Consider the following 24,357-nt stretch of genomic DNA (forward strand, 5'->3'; position numbering starts at 1 on the left):
GCAGGAAGAACATATGAAAAAAATATCTCAGAGAAAACACTTTGCAAACAGTATTTTGGAAACAAAGTAATAGATAAGAAAACCAAGTTTAAGTTAAAGAATACTGTTAAAGAGCAGTTAGAACGGATATACTAGTATCTATATGTGTCAAAATAGATCATCTCAAATGTAATTGTTGAGTGAAAAAGTTTCAAAAATGCTACATATTTTACATAAACAAATACGAATTTCAATATACTGCTTATGGATTCAGAAATATGAAATAAAAGTATAAAGACATGCATGGTAAGGAAAAAAAAACACCAAATTCAACTAGATCTGAAATGGTTAGATCTAGGAGAGGGGAGTGAAAAGAGATGGAGGTGATTAGTTGTATCTTAAAACATTGGTCTGAAAAAAAAAAGATCTTAACCAAATACGGTTAAAATTTAATATGTAGTAAATCTGGGGGTGGGTGGGTATGGGAGTACATAATATATTATTTTGCATACTTTTCCCCATATTTATGTAGGTGTTAATGTTTCATAATTTAATTCGCAACTCTGGAAGTTAAACTACTATCTTAAATAACTGTACACAGATTTTCAGAAACTTTCACCTGGCAGGTGATTTCTACAAGCAATATATTTTAGGAGGCCAAGGCTTATTACTGAAGTATAGCAATATTTCTCCAAGTGTGGTCCTCAGTTCACTTGCAACAGAATTCCCAGAATGGGAATGAGGGCTTGTAATTCTGTATAGCTTAATATAATGCCCGGATACATCCAAGACTATGCTGAGCAGATGATTAAGAATAATGGCAAAGTCCCTTGAAGGACGTGAGAAAAAATACGGAATTAAGTTTTACCACTGGGGAAAAACCGATACTGTCTCAATCATTAGGGACACCCAAGTCAATAGGCTAAGCCCTTGATCTTAAGGTTTGCCTTTTGAAGCTTATTTATATAGCAGAGAAGCGATGCTTTCCTATACTTACGTCTACTAGGTAATTCCAGAGGACCTCTCTTGTTGCCCAGATGTGGCTTCACTCTCTCTAAGCCCAACTCTGCAAGTAAAATCAACATGGGACATGACATCCCAGGGTGAAATTCTCCCTGGCAATAAGGGATATAAATCCCAGGGATGAACCTGGCCTTGGCACCATGGGATCATCAATGCCTGCCTGACCAAAGGAAGCAAAAGAACTACATCAAAATAATGCTTACAAGAGACTCAATCTGAGACACAAGGATACAAATAGATTGAAAGTGAAAGGATGGAAAAAGATGTTCCATGCAAGTTGTAACCAAATGAAAGCAGGAGCAGCTTTACTAATATCAGACAAAATAGACTTTAAATGTAAAGACATCACAAGAGACAAAAAAGGACACAATATATTAGTAAAAGGAACAATTAACCAAGAAGAAATAACAATCATAAATGTCTATGCTCCCAATCAAGGAGCTTCAAAGTACATGAGACAGGCATTGGCAAAACTGAAGGGACCGATGGATGTTTCAATAATAATAGTAGGAGACTTCAATACACCACTCTCTCCTATACACAGAACAACCAGACAGAGGATCAACAATAAAATAGAGAAAATAAAATAAAATAAATTAAAAACAAGAAAATAGAGAACTTTAAACAATTTGATAAATGAAGTAGACCTAACACACATACATAGGTCGTTATATACCAAAACACCAAGATATACATTCTTCTCTAGTGCTCATGGAACATTCTACAGGATAGATCACACACTGGGGCATAAAACAGGTCTTTATAAATTGAAAAACACTGAAATTATTCAAAGCACTTTCTCTGATCACAATGGAGTAAAACTGGAAATCAATAATCACCAAAGAACAAGAATTTCCATAAATTTATGTAGATTAAGTAATGCACTATTAAACAATGAGTGGGTCAAAATTGCTAGAGAAATCAGTAGCTATTTGGAGATGAATGAAAATGAGAATACAACATATCAGAACTTACAGGATATGGCAAAGACTGTGCTGAGAGGGAAATTTATTGCCGTAAATGCCTATATTAAAAAACTGCAAGAAAGAGCAAAAATTGAGGACTTAACTGCTTACCTGGAGGAACCTGAGAAAGAACAGCAAACTAACCCCAAAGAAAATACAAGAAGAGAAATAACAAAGACTAAAGCAGAGTTAAATGAATGGGAGAACAAACGAACAATAGAAATAATTAATAAAACCAAAAGTTGGTTCTTCAAGAAAATCCATAAAATCGATGGGCCACTAGCAAGGATGACCAAGAAGAAAAGAGGAAGGTTGCTAATAAGCAAAATAAAAAATGAGAGGGATCATTACTACAGATTCTGAAGAAATTTAAAAAAAATCATAAGAGGATACTATGAACGGCTATACATCAACAAACCAGACAACTTAGATGAAATGAACAAATTTCTGGAAACACAAAAACAAACTACACTGATGCAAGAAGAAATAGAAGATCTCAACAAACTAATCACAAGAAAAGAGATCCAAACAGTCACCAAAAATCTTCCAACAAATAAAAGCCAGATGGCTTCACAGGGAAATTTTATCAAACATTCCAAAAAGAACTAACACCAATCCTGCTCAAACTCTTCCAAAAAAATTGAGGAAAAAGGAACACTACCTAACTCATTTTATGAAGCTAACATCACTTTAATACCAAAATCAGGTAAAGATGCACCAAGAAAGGAAAACTACAGATGAATCTCCCTTATGAACATAGATGCAAAAATTCTCAAAAAAAAATTAGCAAATTGAATCCAACAGCACATTAAAAGAATTATACACCATGACCAAGTGGGGTTTATATCAGGAATACAAGGATGGTTCAACACAAGAAAATCAGTTAATGTAAGACAGCACATTAACAAATTGAAAGGGGAAAAAATCACGTGATCATCTTGATTGATGTTGAAAAAGCATTTGAGAAAATTCAACATCCTTTCCTGATAAAAACACTTCAAAAGATAGGGAGCAAAAGTAATTCCTCAACATGATAAAAGGCTCATATAAAAAACCCACAGCCAGCATCATATTCAATGGTGAGAGGCTGAAAGCTTTCCCCCTAAGATCAGGAATGAGACAAGGATGCCTTCTTCCTCCACTATTATTTAACATTGTACTAGAAGTTCTAGCGAGAGCAATCAGGCAGGAAAAAGAAATAAAAGGCATCTGAATCAGAAAGGAAGAAGTAAAACTTTCATTATTTGCAGATGACATATTATACTTGTAAAATCCTAAGAAATCTACAACAGTTACTTGAGCTAATAAACAAATTCAGCAAGGTGGCAGGTTATAAAATTAATGTGCAAAAACCAGTAATGTTTTTATATACAAGCAATGACCTAACCAAAGAGTAAATTAATGAAAAAATTCCATTCAAAATAGCAACTAAAAGAATCAAGTATCTAGGGATAAACTCAACCAGGGATATAAAGGACTTGTGCACAGAGAACTACATAGCATTGTTAATAGAAATCAAAGAAGACCTAAATAGCTGGAAAAACATTTCATGCTCATGGATAGGAAGATTAAATGTAGTTACGATGTCAGTTCTACCCAAATTGACCTACAGTATCAACACAGTACTAATCAAAATTCCAACAACCAGGCAGGTCATGGTGACTCAGCAGGCAGAGTTTTCGCCTGCCATGCCAAAGACCTGGGTTTGATTCCCCGTGCCTGCCCATACAAAAAAAAAAAAAAAAATTTCCAACAACCTACTTTAAAAACTTGGAAAAGCCAGTTACCAAATTCATCTGGAAGGGAAAGAGACCCAGAATAACTAAAAGCATCCTAGAAAATAATAAAGTGGGAGGAATAAGACTCCCCGATTTTAAAATTTATTATAAAGCCACAGTGATCAAAACAGCATGGTACTGGCACAAAGATAGACGTATTGGTCAATGGAATTAAACTGAAAGCATAGAAATAGACCACCAAATCTATGGTAAACTGATCTCTGACAAAGTCTCTAAATCCACTGAGCTGCAATAAAAAAAGACTTTTCAATAAATAAGCATGGGAGAACGGGATATCAATAGCCACAAGAATGCAAGAGGACGCTTACCTTACACCCTGTACAAAAATTAACTTTAATTTGGGGGTGTAAGAGTAGTTCAGTGGTAGAATTCTCACCTGCCATACAGCACACTTGGGTTCGATTCCCAGTCCATGCACTTCTCACCCCCACCACCACCCACCCCACCACACATACACACACACACACACAAACAAGCAAAAAAAAAAAACCATAAAACAAAAAATTCAACACATGGTGCTGCAACAATGGTGCCCATCAAAAGTGGATTAACAAAATGTGTTATATACATACCATGGAATATTATGCAGCAATAAGCTGAAATGACGTCATGAACCACAAGACAAGATGGCAGAGCCTTGAAGACATGATGCTGAGTGAAATAAGCCAGACACAAAAGGATAGTACTCACACGGAAAAATAATGAAATTTGGCCCCGCCATACAGCATACAAAAATAAAATTTAACTCAAATTGGATCAAACACCTAAATATAAGAACCAGTACCATAAAGTTCCTAGAAGAAAATATATGGAAACATCTTCAAGACCTAGTAATAGGAGGTAGCTTAGAACTTTACATCCAAAGCACAAACATAAAAGAAAAAAAAAATAGATAAATGGGAACACCTCAAAATCAAATGCCTTTGTGCCTCAAAAGACTTTGTCAAAAAGGTGAAGAGGCAGCCACTCAATGGGAGAAAATATTTGGAAATTACACATTGGATAAAGATTTGATACCCTGCATACAACTCAAGAACAAAAGAACAAACAGCCCAAATATAAAGTGGGCTAAAGATATGAACAGACATTTTTCTGAAGAGAAATACAGATGGCTACAAAGCACATGAAGAGATGCTCATTCTCATTAACTATAAGGGAAATGCAAATCAAGACTAAAATGAGATACCATCTCACACCTATAAGAATGGCTGCTATTAAACAAATAGGAAACTACAAACATCGGAAAGGATGTGGAGAAATTGGGACACTTATGCACTGCTGATGGGAATGTAGAAAACTAAATATCAAGTTTCCCTATAACCTGGCAATACCACTACTCGATATATACCCTGAAAGCAGAAATGCAAACAGATATTGTACCCCACTGTTCATAACAGCGCTATTCACAATTGCTGAAAGATGAAAACAATCCAAGTGCCCATCAAAAGTGGATTAACAAAATGTGCTATATACATACCATGGAATATTATGCTGCAATAAGCTGAAATGACGTCCTGAACCACAAGACAAGATGGAGGAGCCTTGAAGACATAATGCTGAGTGAAATAAGCCAGACACAAAAGGACAGATACTGTATGATTCCACTTTTATGACCATGATAAAGGTAAAATCAGAGGCTTATAATATAGAGAACCTAAAGATACACAGAAGCTTAAGATGGGTGAACAGTTTGCTAATGAGGTTGAACTTAATTGTAAAGGAATAGATAGACATGAAGGTAGTTCACTAGTGGATCTATAAGTAATATTACCACATTGAAGGTGAACATGATTCAAAGGGGTTGTGGAGACTCATGTGTCCCACCAATTAACACTACAAATATAAGTAAATTCTTGCATGAACTACTACAAAGGTGTGAATTTTGTACAAAGAGTGTATAATTTCTGGGTATAGGGGAAAACTGCTATTGCATGCTTTGGGCTACGTTTAACAGGAAAACATCAACTGTACCACAGAAATAGCAGTGGTACTATTTCTGGGCAGGGACAAGAGTTAAGGAGAGGTTTGGATTTTCCATTTGGTGAGGGTGTGTTTATTGGTTATCTTTCTCTTAGGAACAATAAAATTATCTAAAATTGAGAGCACTGATAGACTGTTGATTTTGGACATTATACATAAGGCTCCGTAGATGGAGGAGGCTGAAAGATGAACTGACTGAGAAGGAGATCGGCAAACGATGGTATAAACATACGATCGAACATGGTGCTGCTACAAAAAGGAATGAGGGTGTGAGGCATGCAACAATGTGAATGAAACTGTGGGACATTTGATGAGGCAAAATAAGCCAGAAATAAAAGAACAAATATTGTACAATCTCATTTAGAAAATACTTATAAGAAAACTGGGGCCAAGATTGTACGCTTTTATAGCATTCACATTTAGTCTGGAGTGGTATTTGTTATTTCTTCATTTTGAGAGGCTGTTTTTTGTATGTATAACCTGGTATTTACAGATAAGAAAGAAGCTGATCAGGTCAGGATTAAGGCAATTCAGAATACAAGGGTAAGGAAGATATTGCCAGTATTTTAGAATGTCATCTACTCTTTGAGACAAAAGGGAGAAAGTTTTATTATGTCCAGAATCTAAATTTTCTGTAGCACATAATCTAATTCCACCTGTCTGGACAGATCATTTAAACAATCCAAACACAGGGAGCCCAGAATAAGAATGAGAGCCTTTAATCCTGTAGAGCTTAATGTAATATCTGGATACACTGCAGAGTATATCAAACAGATAATCAAAAAGTACTGGCAAAGTTCCTTGAGGGATGGGAGAAAAATTATGGAACTATTAAACTTTACCACTGGGGAAGCCCTGGATACTGTGCCAAACATTAGGCACCCAAATTAATAGGCCAAGCCCTTGATCTTGAGACTTGCTCTTGTAAGCTTATGTATGTAGTGGAGAAGCTTAGACTACCTATAGTTTACCTCCAGAGGACCTCTTTTGTTGCTCAGATATGGCTTCTCTCTCTCTAAGCCCAACTTAGAGAGAAAAAGTAAAACCACTGCCCTGCCCCCTACATGGGACATGACCATCCAGGGATGAAAGTCTCCCTGGCAGTGTGGGAGATGACTCTCAGGGATAAGTCTGGCCCTGGCACCATGGGATCAACAATGCCATCCTGACAAAAAGGGAGAAAAGAAATGTAATAAATAAGGTATTAGTGGCTGAGCGAGCTCAGAGTCAAGAGGCTACACTGGAGTTCACTCTTACATATGCTTCAGTTAGATATTGCTACCTATCATAACTTGCCAAATCCCAACCAAACCTTTTCCTGCCAATCCTAAAACACACCTAAGGAAATATATAAGATTTTACAAAGGTTCCATGCACTAGGATAACTTTCCAAAACCTACAACCTCCAGATGAGTCCCTGGACCAGATAAGTCCTGAAATGCAGAGGGTCTAGCCCTTCCAGAACATCCACTCTTCCATTCCCGCATCACATAGTATCAACACCCCTTTCCAAAATGAAAAAGTTAAAATGGGCACAGTCCAAATACCCCTAAAGATTGGGAGAAGGATCAAAGGAGAAGGAGGAATTATAACATAGAAGATAGGATTTAACCAATGCGTATGACTACTGAATCATTATACCAATATTTCTTTTAGTCTCCAGTGTCTTGAAGCAGCTAGAAGGAAAAATCTAAAATTGTGAAACTGTAACCCATACCAAACTCTGAAATCTGTTCTATAACTACTTGTTACAATGAACTTTGAAATTTATTGCTTTTTTGTATATATGTTCCATTTCACAATTAAAAAAAAAAAAAAAAACTCTGGAGGTAGAATCCCAGAGTTTCAATGTTTACTAAGAGTAATCCACTTATGGGCACAATTTTTTGGTACACCAAAGAACCACTAAAGGATAACATTTTTAAAGCTGATATATCTTTGTTCAATAAGGTGACATTTGTCATCCTACACAAAGTAAAATAAAATGGAGGGAATGTTTTTGAGATGTTTGAGATAATAATTCCACAAATATGTTTAAGCAGATCCTGATAAACGCTGGTTTTCAGCACAGTATATTTAACCCAATGGACAAAGAAATATGTTTTTGAGGAATACCAAAATTTTACATTGTCCTTCTAAAAGAACTTCAAAAAGCAACTAGTAAACAGGAAAACCCCCAAGTCAAGCCCTGCTGTTATTCTCACCCAGAGGAGACCCAGACATACTTCACCAAAGCCCTTTTTTATTAAATAAAACTGTTCTCCAGCATGAAAAAGGTGACTTGAGCTAAGGCCAGACTAGCACAGCAATGTTTCACTGGCTATCTTGTGGACTCTAGTCCATAATCCTTCCGCTATAGTTTTCACCTGATGACTACAGCAACCATCTCAGCATCATTCCCTCAGCCTATAAACTCCATTCCATCCTTACCTTCCTTGCCTTTTTCTTTGGTCTCTCCAATTTTCCTCTTTATCATCCCTTTCCCTGTTTTCAGACAAAACCCTGACCTTCCAGTCTTGGAAAAGTGTTCCTGAGCCCCTGGATTCGAAACAACATAGCACAATAAATAGATAAAAAGATGCTCAACCACAGTAGAAAATAGGGAAATACACATTTTAAACCACAAAGACACCACTTCATACCCATTGAATTGGTTAAATGTCAACGCTAAGAAGAAGCAAGTGTCTGCAAGCATATGGTACAACTAAACCGCCATCCACTGCTAGTTAGAATGCAAATGGGTACAGCTGCTTTTTTGGAGAGCAATCTGACAATACATTTAAGTTGAAGATGCCTGTTTCCTTTGACCCAGCAGTTTCGTTTCCAGGTATATACCACAGAGAAACTTTCAAGCATATACACAGGGAGACAAGTTCAAGGCTATTTACAGTACTATAATAGTACTAACAAAATTGTAAATCTAAGTTTACAATGGTAAAATGAAATATAACATATTCATATGATGGAATATCATACAATAGTTAAAAGAAACCATAATTACAGATATCTAAATGGATAAGTCTCAAAAATCATAATTTAAGCAATAAAAGCAAACTGAGTCTGGAACCCAAATTTTCTGTAGTATACAATCTAACTGAACCTGTCTGGATAGATCATTTAAACAACCCAAACACAGGGAGCCTAGAATAACAATTAGGGCCTTTAATCCTGTATAGCTTAATGTAATATCTGGATACATCCTAGAGTAATTTAAGCAGTAATCAAAAAGTATTGGCAAAGTCCCTTGAGGGATGGGAGAAAAAAATATGGAACTATTAAACTTTACCACAGGGAAACCCCTGATATTGTGTCAAACCTTAGGGACACCCAAATCAATAGTCAAGCCCTTGATCTTTAGGCATCCTCTTGTGAAGCTTTTGTATGTAGTGGAGAAGCTTAGCCTACCTATAGGTATGCTTAATAGTTACTTCTGGAGGACCTCTTTTGTTGTAGCCTCACTCTCTCTAAGCCCAATTCTGCTAGTGAAATCATTGCCCACCCCCATAGGTGAGACATGACATCCAGGAGTGACAGTCTCCCTGGAGGTGTGGGAGGTGACACCCAGGGATGCATCTGGTCCTGGCACCATGGGATCAACAATGCCATCCTGACAAAGAAGGGGAAAAGAAGTATAAAAATAAGAGAGCTCAAATAGAGTCAAGAGGCTACTCTGGAGGTCACTCTTACACAAGCTTCAGTTAGACATTGCTACCTCTCATAACGTGCCAAACCCCAACCAAAACCATTTTCGCCAATCCTAAAGAACACCTTGGGCAATATATAACATTCTACAAAGTTTTCATGTACTAGGGTAACTAGAAACCTACAAACTCCAGATGGGTCCCTGGATCTGGTAAGTCCTGAAACCTAGAAGGGCCAGCCTCTCTAGAACATCAGCTAGTTCCATCTCCCTACCCCATATTATTGACAGCACTTTCCAATATGAAAAGTTAGAATGGGCATAGCTCAAATAACCCCTAAAGAGTGGGAAAAAGATCAAAGATAACGGTAGAGTTATACAGAGATGGTAAGGTTTAACAAATGAGTAAGATTGCTGAATCATTACATTAATTATTTCCTTTAGTCTTCAGTATTTTAGAGCAGCTAGAAGTAAAAACCTAAAATTGTGGAATTGTAACACATACCAACCTCTGAAATCTGTTCTACAACTGTTGCGCTGTGCTTTGGAATTTATTGCTTTTTTGTATATAGTTGTTTTTCACAAAATAGAAAAGAAGGTTGTGATGCTCAAAAAAATATTTATTCCTTCTAGCCTCTAATGTTCTGGAGCAGCTAGAAGGAAAAATCTGAGCTGATGGTATGGTAGCCCATGACAAACTCTGGGATCTGTCCTACAACTATTTGTTGAAGACTGCTTTGAAAACTAATGCTTTTTTATTTCTTTGCTTTGTATATATGTTATATTATACAATAAGAAAAGCTAGGACAGGCCACGGTGGCTCAGCAGTGTGCTCACCTGCCATGCCAGAGACCTGGGTTCGAGTCCCTGTGCCTGCCCATGTAAAAAAAAAAATGAATCAGAGAAGGATTTGTTCAGTAATGCAGAGCATTTTAAAACATGAGGAAACAATATTGTACTGGTTTATGAATATGTGCACATCTAGTAAAAGTATAAAAACATGGGATAAACATCAAATTCAGAACAGTGGTTAAATAGCTGGGAAGAGTAGGCAATGAGATGAGGAAGGACACATAGCGGGGGGGCTTCAATTGCATATGTAATATTTAATACTTCTTCACTGGGTGATGGGTCTGTGAGTGTTTGCTATGTTATTCTCCATACTTTTCTGGATGCCTGAAATTTACTGCCACCCAGAAAAAAGTCCCGAGTTTGAATTTTACTAAAACATTTGAGAGTCTAACAGTAGCATCAGAATGTGGGTGATTTACAGCCACAAGTGAGAGGATGGTTGGACCTGGGAACAGAAAGTGAAATCCTGGGAACCAACAGGGCCCCCCCATCCCCACTCCATGCTGTTAATACTATCTACAGTAAATAATCATGCTCAGAATTGTGGTAAAATTCCATGTAGAGAGCTTCTGATGTCCCCAAAATGCTAAGCCATAATCCCAGAATAGAAACATATTCCAAAATTCTTTTAGTGCTGATACAGAATTTACTTATTGCAAAAAATTTATTGCTGGTGGCCTGGCTCTTAAAATACCAGCAAGGACTTCCAAACTCTTACCGGCAATTGAAAGCTTACTATAAAATGTTGCCTTAAAGTATTTACACCAGAGAGGTTAACTAGACAAAAAGATACTATCTTTCACAATTGTTTCAGTCAGTTTGCTTTGGGCTGGCTTCACCAACAGACTAGAGATGAAAAAAAAAGCCAAGAGATACTGCTCTGAGGATAACCCAGAATTAAATATAACCATAAAACCTCAACCCATTCAAACTAACTGGAAAAACCAGCCTGGAACAAAGAGTCATATGAATTAGAGAGAATTTTTTTTTAATGCTGAGAGAATGAAAATTGAAAATTATTTTCAAGTACAATATGACCATACCAAAATTCCACATTAGTGAAATACAAATAAATAAGATTTTATTATATGGGTGAACTAGAAAACATACACTTGATATCCAGAAAAACGGAATAACAATCTGTACTTCTAAGTAAAGATTAACATTCAACTTTGTTTCTTTCCCTGAGATTCCAAGAAAAACAGAGAAAAATCAGCAGACCTAAAAGTCAGGTCCTGACCTAACACACATTCCTGAAAATTAGACCCGAAGGGCCAGAAGAGAATTTTTCTTTAAACATTAATCTACGCCACCTCAGGCTGCAGTTTCTAAAATCTGACAACTATAAATGTAGAACCTATATGTGAATTTACCCACTCCTAGTTGATACATTAAACTGAACTTAGTTTCAAATTTATCTTTGAGAATGGAAAGCATGAATAACAGTAACAGAGGAAGAGGAAAGTTCTCTCATCCCCCAAATTATAAAGGCTACACATTTTTCAATAATTTAAAAATTTCCCAACTACTCTCAAATACTTGCCTCAGGAAAATTAATCACTTACCAAGATGAAACTATCTTTATAAGGGACTCAGTAGAACAGAAACAAAAATTTGTAGCAAATCCTAGTTTTTGTTCCAAATTTTTATTAATTTTACTTTCCCTTCATATGAAGGTGACTGCATTTATTTAAAAGAATTCAGATCTGGTGTTCAACTGGTGTCAAACAATATACTTGGTATTTTTTCAACAGACGCTTAAGTGTTAGTATCTGGTAAATGACACAATTGTAAGCAAGGTAGTTAGGCACACAAGTGGTTGCTAAACAATTAAGAAACATAGATTTTTATAAAACATTTATCTAAGAAAATATTAACTAAAAAGTTTTTGATGACTAAAAAAAAATCAGTTTTACAAGTTGAGAAAAACTAAAAGTCCCCCAAAATACAACAATTTGCTCAAGGGTACCATAAGACTCATCCCTAACTGAAGACATGCTACAAATTACAGTTCTAAATTATGTTGACTATAATCACATCTTCATATAAAATAAAAACCACAAATAGAAAGTAGATCAAATTTTGTTCAAACAAAAATATATTAAAGATAAGTCCTGTTATGTTAATCAGTCGCTCCATTGCATTGCTTTTAATATTCTATCCAACCCATATCTGTGCAGATATTACACTGTATTGAATGGACATTCTTACTAATGTCATGCCCACAAGAAAAGGAACCAGTGAGCTTTTAGGGGATAGGAACTCACCTCATTCATTTACTAAGCACCTGCTCATAGCAAGTGCCAGCACTCACAAAGCAGGTCCTTGACAAACAGTCATTTACCAGAACATTTGTAATCTATTTGATACATGGCATTTCCTCGGCAGTACATCCTACAGCAACATTAACAAATGAAATGAAAATTACATGATTTAAACCAATTTGCATTGGTACATGTCACATTTCTGGAGGGCACATTTAGTTTCTCCTAACAAATGCTTCCTTTTTCGAAAATTCCTCAAGTTCTTCAACTTCAAATAGAAAACTTAAAAGAAAGAAGAAAAAAACCTCCCTTTGTAAAATACATAGGAAGATAAATGCATTGGTCTGGACAAAAATCAGTGGATTATCAACAGGGGACATTTCCTCATGCTTGGTAGCAGTTAGTGCATTTAAAAAATTACAACACACCAGCCAAACAAGCTTCAGTATCTCTGAACCAGACACTGCTGTGTAGCCAAGCTGACATGCCCTAAGCAAGCTGATCAAGAATCACTATGACAGAAACTCACATGGAAGAAAAATTAAAGCAAATGGGGATTAGCATTAAACTTCCAATGGACAATAAAACTTCAGCAGGGAAGGGGAGAGGTGGAGAGATACAGATGTTTTCCTAGTACCTTGTATCTAAAAACTGGCACTAGAGGACTTCGGGGAAGTAGAAGGTGTTCCTTTCTCAAGCACATGAAAGGATTTGCTACGTGTTTTTGTTTCTGCCCTGCCTGGTCCTTTCTTTGTTCCCCCTACAACAAATCTGCTTTTCAATATTAGGTGTTGGTTTGTTCAAGTCTCGCTCAGAATGGTAGCGTTTTTGAACACCCTTCCAGGATGCACATCAGCATGTTTAAAATACTCCAAATGACCTACTTAAAAGAAAATGCAATCTCCACTTGATTTTACTACAAGGATTCAAATTAGCTGGGACCAAATGAAATAAAGAATGGGGAGGGACATTAAGAGCCTCAAAAAGGTGCTAAACAGTAAGGAGAGACCCATAAAAGTCCTACCTGGAAACAATTCATCATGGAGTGAAGAACCTAAAGTGGGGTCCAATGAAAATTTACGTCTGATCAGGTGAAGGCAGCAGTCTCTTTACCAAGTTTTCTCCTCTGGTAAGTGAGACTGGGTGGGGCAGGAGTGACCTGAGCAGTGTTTGAAAAGGGGCGGAGTTAAGGATTCTCACCCAGCCCTTTCTCTAAGCTGCCTTTCAGCTTGGTTTGCATAAACCAAGCTGAAAGGTTGTTTGTATTAGTAGCTGCTTCCTTCAGAAAAGAAGACATAATCACTGTCCCTTAGATAATCAGAAGGCAAGATAATAATGAGGAAGATGACTTTGACAATAACAGCTAAACACTGAGCACTTGCTTTGTGTTAGGCCCTGTACCCACCCACCTCAAAAAAAAAAAAAAACTTATGTAATACAATAGTTCTATGAGGTAAGAATCATTATCATTCCCATTTTATAGATAAGGAAAGTAAGATAGAGAGTAACTTGTTCAAGGATACAAACCTACTATGTGTAGAAGCAGGACTTGAAGCAAGTCTGACTTCCGAGCCCAAACTGTTCATCACTTGGTGATGATCCTAAATTTGCTACCTTTTTACCTTCACATCAGATGTCAAGTCCCTGGACAAATTCTGAGCCTACAACAGTACCTGGCCTGCTGCTCCTCTTGTGTCCTCCCACAGCTTTCTCCCTGGCTGGGGCTTTCAGCCTTGAGCTTCACTGGAAGCAGGTTGTGACCTTCTGCCCAGGTCTGCCAAGAAGCCCCCAGCTGCACTAAGGACAAAAGAAAGAGCTAGAGGCTGCTGTCCTCTTGAGTCATGATAGCTTTCCAGTTTCCATCCTGCTTCAGTGCAGAGGTGTCACCCCAGCACAGGCAGAACAGGAACCACACCAAGGGCTGGGACTGTGCCTGACACCCCTGTAGGCCTGAGGCCACCCCAGCAAGCATGAAAGAAAGTATTCAACTGTTCTGGTTTCATGGTTCCCCTCAGGAGCTGGTTGTAGCAGAGAAAGAATTTGAGAGAAAGGCATCACCTTTTCACTACACCAAGTAACATTAAAGCCACTCAAAAAGGAGCAGGCCAGCTGTCTTCCCATGGGAAAGGAAGATAGAGCAAATGCAAAGGCTCCAGGAGCCACCCACTACATCTAACTCTCCCTGCATCAACACCTTTGCAGCCTCACTCTGGGAAGCCTGGCATCTGCTTCCAGGAATGGCCCTACAATGCTGAAAACTGAAGCGGCATCAGTGGGACTCAACTCCACCCCTGAGCTAACACACGGTTCCTTAATGCTCCTTTGCCATGTGTTTATCTTGCAACAGAATGTGAGACAGAAGATTAAAATGCTGTGTGATGGGGGGAGGGCAGCCAGATCACCTTTCCCCAAGGCTTCTCAACCAAGCACCTCAGATTCCCTTTAGGGACCTCTATTACTAGCTTCAAGGGAGGTTTTCCCAAAACTGGTTTAAAAAAGCATGTGTCCCAGCTCTGGAGGAGGGTGGAGGGAGAGGATTGGGGTCAGGGTTGGGTAGGGAAACCTCCATAGTGAAGGCAAAGCACACATCCTTCCTCCTGCAAAGGAAAGTGATGTCTCACTTCTAAGGGCAACCTGGGTTCCCCAAGGCTCCAACAAGTAGGGGCACCAGCAGAATGCACTCTGGGGACCTAAAGGCAGGAAGCAGTTCGTGCAGAAAATGAAAAGGAAGGGAAAGCAGTGGGAGGAACAAGTTGAAGTGGCCACTGCATCATGGACCCTGACTCCATCAGAGACCAAGTGATGTCCCCTTGCTGTGCCCATGCCCATCCACCTCCTCTACAGTGGAGCGCCACGACCACTGCCAGCCCCACCTTGAGGGCCTCCGAATATTACTGCCAGATAACCTTGTGCCTCTTTCAGAGATGGGGAAACTGGGATATCCACAGCAAACAACCTGGCTTTTCCCAATCAGGTAGAACTTCATTCCTCTCACCACAATTTTACACTTTTTTTTCTTTTTTACAGCTTTATTACATTTCGAATTTTTCCAGACACATGGATCGCCCTTGCAAAGTAAATGCACCGAAAATGAGAAGGGAGCGGTCAGAGAGCCTTGCAGGGCTTGATTTATATCGCAAGGAAAGGAGGGTGCCCCCTAACCCACCCCCACCTTATCCCCCAATCCCCTCCTCCGGGACGTCCAGGGTTCGGCCTCCCCTTTCCCCCCAAGCCGCTTCCACCGCAACCCGAGGGCGGGGAACGGCGGTGCCGGCCGGGGACACGCGGGCCCGCTCCCGGGTCCGGGGTTTGAGAGAGGGGCGCAGGGGGGGGGGGGGCTCGGGCCCCTCCCACGGCTGCTCCACCGGGCTGCAGCCGGCCCGCCCAGCTCCGGGGCCGACAACTTCCAGCCGCACGGTGGGGCGAACCCCTCCGGAGGCGGCCTGCGCTGCCGCCCCCTCGAACCCCAACCCCGCCGCCCACCCCTCCCCTTCGCGCAGGGCGTGTGTGCGGCTCGGGTTTCCCTTTCTTCGCCTCTCCGCGCCTCGGGCGCGACCCCCGAGGCGGCGACTACTCACCATATTACAGATGGAGGCGATGTTTCGGACAGTCATTAGTCTAAAGGTTGCAGCGATCCCGCACCGCCATCTTTATAAGGTGAAAACAGGAATGTCCATGGTGGAGCGGTCGCCGGGAGGACGGGGCGGCGGCGGCGAGCAGGCTTGGGGTCCGGCTTTCAGTTTGGCTGGGAGAGGGCGGCCGGGAGGGAGGAGGAGGAGGAGGCAGCCGGGAGGGCGGGGAAGGCGGGGAGGACGGGGGAGGGGGAGGGGGAGCGGAGGGGCGGGGAGTGGCGGAGCTGGGGAACCTGGGCCGAGGCCGGCGGCGCGGAGAGAGGGGCGGCCCGAGCGCGCCGCGTGGAGTCCGCGCCGGCTCCTCCGAGCACTCCAGCCGTGCGCCCTGCCCCGGGCCCGGCCCCAGCGCGGCCCCTGCGCGGCCGCTGCGCCTCCGCTCCTCCTTCCGTGGCCCGCCCGCCCCTGCCCCGCACCGCCGGGGCTCGCTCTTTTCCCCTTTATTTCCTGCTTCACTATTTGGGCAGTAATGCAGGACCAGGCCCTGCACCCCGGAGCAGACCCCGGCACGGCAGCAGCGGTCCCCTCGGTCCACCGCTGGGCCTTTGGCAACACTGAAAGATCAACTTCGGCCGGCGCCGCCGGGGAAGGAGGGACAGCGCCTGGCGTTCACGGGGTGGGCGGAAGGGGCCGAGCCTACGGCGGGCGCCGGCTCCGGCCTCCGCGGAAAGGGCCGCTAGGGACAAGGGGCGGTTTTCCGTGTTGGATTTTTCTGCTTTTCCTTTTCCTCCCTGCGCCGCTCCCCTTCCCCCACGCCATCAACCCTGGGGTTTTATTTTTGGCGCGGGGCAGGGTGACTATATCTAGCTTTTCGTTTCTTCCCTTGGTTCCGCCGCATGGTACCGGTGAGGACCCCAAAAGTAAAATGGGGTCAGGATCAGGGAGTGGTCAGAAATCCCTGGCCGGCAGCGAACCGGCAGCCTGGTAAAGGGCGCTGGGAGGGGACAGGAAAGTGAATCTGAGCAGAGGCCAGCAACGGTGCACTCAGCCAATTTGTGACATTAGCAGGTACAAAGGAAAAGTCCCGGTTCTGGGCAAGGACTGTCAAAGGAGCTATTTGAATCCGAAAAGTGCAAAAACAAAACTTTTTTCGCATTTCAAGAAAAACATACTCTCCCAGGGGCACCCAACTTTTTTATTTTTTAAGAGGGATGCTGTACCAGCGTATTATATTCATTTCCTCCATAGAGGTCGTGGCTACTGGCTCAAAGCGCGAATCTGTACACCCCTTAGCAGATACAGGTTTCGGTGAACTGAAGGAGCCTATTTCCATACAAAGCATGCTTTCAAAAAGAAGTTCTTGCATGTTAAACGCGTAATGAATTCTTAAACCAATAAATGTATTTAGTAAGTTAAGTTAGAAGAGGAATTATTATAATTGAAAAAAGCTTTTTATCTAACCAGGGTGCTAGGAAAATGCCACCCTTATCTTCCATTATCTATTTAGTGTTATGCACATAAGATTTGAAAGAAGATGATGTCTAATATCCCCAGGAACTAGGGTGGAAATAAAAGAAGATAAATTCATCTGCTGACTGAAATTTTGAGGGAACATAATTTTCAACGGATTTAAGGAAAAAAGTTACTGCTTATTTTATATCATTCTACCTTAATCTTGTTTCCAAATGGATCCTGAGAATGCCAATGGTTATAGTTAACTTTGCTTTTTTACTATTGTCAGTCACGGTGCTTTATATTCATGATCACCTTCATTGGCACAATAGCTATCAGGTGTTTGATGTCGATGCTATTATCTCTTTTTTGCAGGCGAGTGAATTAGACTTAGAGGATCAAGTATCCTACCCAGAGCTTATTACCCAAATTCCAGAAGAAGCTGGTGTGCTCATTTGGCTGAAGAAAATTGGAGGAGGAGGGGAAGACAAGCAAGACACTCAGACTATGGGCAATTGTGTAACTGATGTCCAGGATGTTTTAAAGCTCTGAGGAAAGTCATAAAACAAGTTCAGGAGCAACTTCAGGCTGAAACTCAGGCCTCAGTACTCAATTGCACAGATGTTCAACTATAAAGATGTTAATCCAAAGCCTTACATGATATGGAAAATGTATACCATCTTCTGACGTTGGCATGATGGATTTAGAGTTCACAGGATTGAAAACACTCATTGCTGAGTGCTATATTAGCAAGTTAAAAGTCTTTTTAACAGCCTAAGACTGAGGTGTTCAAATATGGACAAACATCCAGATTGAAATCAGGCAGTGAATTACATACACAACTAATAAGTTGCACACAGCAGATCTTGTCAGACTCATAAATAATAATACATTTTTACACTACTACAAGGTTGGTGTTCACAGGTTTAAATTTGAAGAGACTTGGGCTGAATAATCATCATGTCAGCTCTACTCAGTTGAGTAAACATTATTTGGAGGTGATAAGAGGTAAACTTTTGAAATGTTGACAAGCTAATGAGAGAACTTTGAGGAAAGTGTTCCTTACAGGGACCAGTAGAGTGAGGACTGAGAAAAGCAGGCAGATGGAGTGATGAGTTAAAGGCTTGCTTAAACAGCCTAAATAGGTTTGAAGGAAGAAATCTTTCCATCTCCTTGGTGTGCAAAGTGTGGTCCATCGGCTAACAAATCACCTGGGCACTTGTTAAAAATACAGACCCAGAGAGCATGTGTTCTCAGGCTGGGTCCTTTTGTAAAGGGTCCTAGATGGTAAGCTCTTGGAGCAGTCATATCTAGTCCAGAGTTGTAACTGTTATTTCTAAATTCTGAGATGCTGAGCTGTCTGTGTATAGCCTGGTCATTCCCTGGACCTTCAAGTATTTATATGACACATGAGATAGTGTTAGAGCTCTGAAGCTATGAAAGTCAGCAACTATTGAAAAAGTTGAAAAAGTGATCAGACTTCGGCTATGGGTATGAATGAAGCTGATCTGGATGGGACTAAGTTAAATCAGAATACAGAGTAAAGAATGATACTATTTTAAAACTTCAACTTTATGTGAAACCAAGGAAGGAATGTTTATTTGGTGCAAAATTTATATTTTGGGTTGTACAGTATCTAATTTAACTTGTAGGGTCAGTTTACTTTAACACCATAGTTACATGGAACCTTGAATAGGAAGTGAGATCTTCTTGTTTGTACAGGTTAGTGTGATACCCTACTACATTCCAGAGTAATTTGGGCAGAGAATAAAAAAGTATTTGCAAAGTCCCCTTGAGGGACTAGGGGAGAAAGGTGGAAATGCTAAGCTTTCCCAACTGGGGAATTCCTGATATTCTCACAAACACGGGACAATCAATTCAACATGCTGACCCCTCAGTCTTGGGGTTTGCCCTTATGAAACTTAGCGAAGAAGCTAAACCTACTTATGATTATGCGTAAGAGTTGCCCCCAGAGAACTTTTGTTGCTCAGATGTGGCCTCTCTCTCTAAACCAACTCAGTAGGTGAACGCACTGCCCTTAATCCTACATGGGACATGACTCCCAGGGGTGTAAATCTCCCTGGTAACATGGCATATGACTCTCAGGGATGAGCCAGGACCTGGCATCATGGGATTGTGAAAGCCTTGTTGACCAAAAGGGAGAAGAGAGAAATGAGACAAAATACAGTTTCAGTGGCTGAAAGATTTCAGAGAATGTGATAGACCAGAAATGGAATGACTTTTAAAAAGGAGAATTTATTAAGTTGCTAGTTTATAGTTCTAAGGCTGTGAAAGTGTCCAAATTAAAGCAAGGCTATAAAAATGTCTAATCTGAGCTATCAGGGAATGATACCATGGTTCAAGACCAATGACATTCATGGTTTCTTTCTCAACTGGAAAGGCACATGGCAAACATGGCAATGTCTGCTAACTCTCTCTCCAAGCTTCTGGTTTCTTGATGCTCCTCCAAGGGCATATTCCTTCATCTTCAAAGGTCTCTGGCTTCATGGGCACTAGTGGTTCTTGTGGCTCTTCTCTCTAGTGACTCTGATGCTTTCTCCAAAATGATTCCTCTTTCAAAGGATTCCAGTAAACCAATCAAGATCCACCTGGAATGGGTGGCATCACATCTCCCTCTAATCAAAGGTTAACCCCCACAATCTCCATAGAGATAATATAATCAACTTTTCCAACCTATAGTGCTGAATAGGGATTAAAATAAATGGTTGCTCCCACAAGATAGGTTCATGATTAAAACATGGCTGTTCTAGAGTACATAATCCTTTCAAGCCAGCACAGCAGCTAACTTTCATCTGGGATTCTATATCACATGGGAAGGCACAAGGTGACATCTGCTGTCCTATCTCCAGACTTCTGGGATCAGTCGGGTTTGCCTGGGGAGTGTCTTTTCTATATCTCCAAACGTCTAGGTCTGAGCTGGCTCTGAGCTCTAAGCTGCATTGTGCTGAGCTCCTTGGATCTCTCTTCTGACTGCTTTTAAACCTCACTCATTGTGGAAGGCACTCCCTTTAGCTGACCACAGATGTAATCTGCCATAGATGAATTTTACATCCTGATGGTTTAAGTCCACAGCAACAGAACAACTGAGCACCATCATCTGGCCAAGTTGACACCTGAATCTAACTATTACAGTCATGAAGTAAAAAGACAGTGTCTGGTTTTGCTCACTGTTTTACACCAGTAAAACGTATGGTGTCTTGTCCTTAGGAGGAATCAATAAAGCAAATACTGACTATTTGAACAACTGCCTCTCTGTAAGTGATCTGGAAGTTCCTGGAGGGGAGGAGCCTTTTTTAAAAATCTCTCTTTTTTGTTAATGTCATGGAATCTTAAGCACTATGCCTGGCACATGAATTCCTTTCCCTTTTTTCTCACTGGCAATAGACTATTGCAGCTCATTTGATATATAAATGACTGGTAAATGTTTGGCTCTCAAAGGGAAAAAAGCATTTTTCTGGCTGTAGGCCTGAGTTTAATTACCAAACTGGTTTCTGTGGATTATATTTTGATTCTGTGAGAACTGTTTGACAAGCTTTTTCTTTATTCATCATGTATTCAACAAATATTTTTTAAAAGACACACTTTGTGCCAGACCCTATATGAGACACTGGCATTGTTTATGAATGTCTTTGCCATTTTTTGTGTGCTACTAGTATAAAATAAGGAACATTTTGGAGTGAGCAAATTAGAATTCCTCCAACAAGGAAACTACCTCTAAAATTATGAATATATTTATGTGCGGTTAAGGTTTCCTAAGCCTTTGGAACAAAGCAGCACTGAAGGATTTTTAAGCTAGTTTGGAACATAATTAGATTTTTATTCAATAATACATTTTGAATAACTGAGATAACATTACTTTGGCCACAGTATGAGGAAGGAGGGTTGGAGAAAAGCAAGACTGCTCTAGGTGAGGCCAGTTAGAAATCTAAAGTGAGGACAGTCTCCCAGAGTGAGTTGTTAGCAGCCTTGTCTTAGATAAGTAGCAAAGGAAAAAGAGAGAGATGGGTGGACTAAAGACTTATTTGGGAAGTAGTTGACTGAACTTGGTGATTGCCAGGATGAGGGACGAGGATGAGTTGAGGATAAGTTCCAGGCTTCTGACTTGAATGAAGAGTAATGTATTTTTTGAGATGGCAAATGTGGAAAGAGGAGATTACAGGTATATGTGGCTGGGAAGAAGTGAGTTTGGTTTCAGATACATTGAGTTTGAGATAATCGTGACACATCCAAATAGTTATATCAAGTAAGCCCTTGACTAAATAAGTCAGGGACTCTGAAGAAAATCTGGAGTAGGGATAAAAATCTAAGAGTAACTGTATAGAGAAGATAATTGAGGACATTGGATAAGATTGCCTAGGGAGACCATATAGAGTAGGAATAGACAGGATGCTAGGATCAAGTCTTGAAAAGCTCCACCCTGCAAAGATTAGGTGGAGGAAGAGGAGCCAAAGGAAGCTAAGACAAAGCTTTCAAAGTGGTAGGAGGAAAGCAAACAACCATATAAAAATCTCAAAAGGCAAGCCAAGCAGATTTCAAAGTGAAGAGAGTGGTCAATGTATCAAATGCAGCTAAGAGATCAAGGAAGAGAAATAATAATGGTAACAACATCCACTTCTTTAACAAGGCTTTAACATGCATTCAGACATTTAATCTTTCCAACAGCACTATGAGGGAAGAAATAATATAATCCCTATTTTAGAGAAGAGAAAACTGAGGCTCAGAGGGTCTAAGTAAATTGCCGAGAGTCAAGTAAGAATTCTTTCACCTATTATCAGAGTCTTTTGAATTCCATCAAGAGCAGTTTGGATGGAATATTTAGATAGAATACATACTGGAATGGGCTAATAAGCAAAAGGGAGGTGAGAAATCTGACAAAAGTGGGTAACTCTAAAGATGTTTGAAGAGAAGGATAGAGATACCATGGCAGAGCTCAAAATATCTTCAGTAAGGGTTTCTCTGCCTGGTTTGTAAGACCCTTCCTAACCTCTGTCCCACCTCTTCCAACCTCTAAGTAAAACAAACACATCACACGCTGTTCTAGTTTGCTAACTGCTGGAATGCAATATACCAGAAACAGAATGGCTTTTAGCAAGGGGAATTTAATAAGTTGCTAGTTTACAGTTCTAAGGCCGAGAAAATGTCCCAATTAAAACAAGTCTATAGAAATGTCCAATTTAAGGCATCCGGGGAAAGATACCTTGGTTCAAGAAGGCCGACGACGTTCAACGTTTCTCTCTCAGCTGGAAGGGCACATGGCAACCATGACGTCATCTGCTAGCTTCTCCTGGCTTCCTGTTTCATGAATCTCCTTGGGAGGTATTTCCCTTCTTCATTTCCAAAGGTCGCTGGCTGGTGGACTTCAGCTTCTCGTGGCTATGTCATTCTGCTCTGCTCTCTCTGAATCTCGCATTCTCCAAAATATTTCCTCTTTTATAGGACTCCAATAAACCATTCAAGACCCACCCAAATGGGCGGAGACATGTGATCCCCTAATCCAGTTTAAGCACCATTCTTGACTAAATCACATCATCCAGGGAGATGATCTGACTACAGTTTCAAACGTACAGTATTGAATAGAAATTGTTCTACCTTTATGAAATGATATTTTGATTACAACATGGCTTTTCTAGGGGGCATAGTTCCTTTCAAACCAGCACACACGCTATTCATGCTTCCAGGTTTGCAGCCCAACGTCCCCCACCTGAGGCAGTTATTCTTCTTTCTAAGTCCACTCATTCCTCAAAACTCACACCTTCCTTCTACAGGAAGTCTTCTCACTCTCATCTTCCTTAGGGATACTAAATCAAACATTATTTTTTATATTTCTTTAGAAACCTAAAATGCTTCACTCCATGCCAGGCACCTACACAGGAGATTCTCAGAACTTAGCAGGTACTCATTTAACTTGAAACACATGGCTTACTTGGTTGGCACCCCTTTACTCACCATCCTGGTTTCACGGCGTTCTCTCTCTTCGAAGTTCTGTTCTGAATTGCATAGAACTGCTGGCCCTGATAGGCTCAGAAGGCAGGACTTAGAAGTTGAGTGTGTGGTGAGGAAGTTGAAGCAAATGAGCTTCCTGAGAAATAAGACATGCTAGAGAAGTTTGGCCATAAAGTAAGAAGAGACTTACTCAGCAACTTGAGGGGGACAAGGGAATCAGTGAAGACTTTGTCATTATGTTTCATTTTATGGCATGTTTATCATCAAAAGGGAGGGACTAGGGGGTGCAAGAGTGGTTGAATTCTTGCCTGCCATGTGGGAGACCCAGGTTTGATTCCGAGCCCATGCATGTCCCAAAAACAAACATTGGCAAAACAAAGGAAAAAGCAAGCAAACAACAAAAATTCAACAAATGGTGCTACAATAATGAGATACTCACATGGGAAAAAAAATGAAATGTGACCCCCACATTACAGCATACAAAGCAAAGGGGGGAGGTGGGACCAGTGAACCTAGAAGTGAGGCTTCGTGTGGATGATTTTTAGAAAGTAGGAGTAGAGATTCAAGAGCACAGGAGATTTGGAAAGGAGGAAGCCCATCCATTAGGTTGAGGAAATTAACATGGGATGGACTCAATTTTCTCAGTGAAAAGTAGGAAGGAATATAAATTCCAAGACCCCAAGAAGTTTTGACTGTTTTGGTCACTGTTGTATCCCACAGAGCAGTAGGTGCATAGTAACTGTTCAGTGTTAGGCATTGAGTCGTTAAGGATTCCACACAAGACAGCGAGTCAAAGCTTAACAAATTTATTAGAGAAGGGAAAGCGGGAAGAAGCAGACAGGAGCCACCGACACAAAGGACTGCGGAAGT

At 40.5% G+C, this 24,357-nt stretch overlaps 1 protein-coding gene across 4 annotated transcripts in view; it reads right to left on the reverse strand.

Annotated features, from left to right (window-relative positions):
• USP46 (ubiquitin specific peptidase 46) overlaps positions 1-23,704 on the reverse strand; it is a 95,658-nt gene extending 71,954 nt beyond the window's left edge. For 2 of the 4 annotated variants that reach the window (XM_077136858.1, XM_077136854.1), the window contains exon 1: positions 16,081-16,294. In XM_077136858.1, the coding sequence (XP_076992973.1) occupies positions 16,081-16,116 (36 nt within the window). In that variant the 5' untranslated portion in view covers positions 16,117-16,294. Of the gene's footprint in view, positions 1-13,526; positions 15,636-16,080; positions 16,295-23,490 lie in introns of those variants that run through there. The other 2 variants (XM_077136856.1, XM_077136855.1) reach the window with 2 other exon arrangements.
• Between the last annotated feature and the right edge of the window lie 653 nt (positions 23,705-24,357).

This window comes from Tamandua tetradactyla, chromosome 19, assembly GCF_023851605.1.
Source record: "Tamandua tetradactyla isolate mTamTet1 chromosome 19, mTamTet1.pri, whole genome shotgun sequence".
In the NCBI taxonomy this organism is placed as follows: domain Eukaryota; kingdom Metazoa; phylum Chordata; class Mammalia; order Pilosa; family Myrmecophagidae; genus Tamandua; species Tamandua tetradactyla.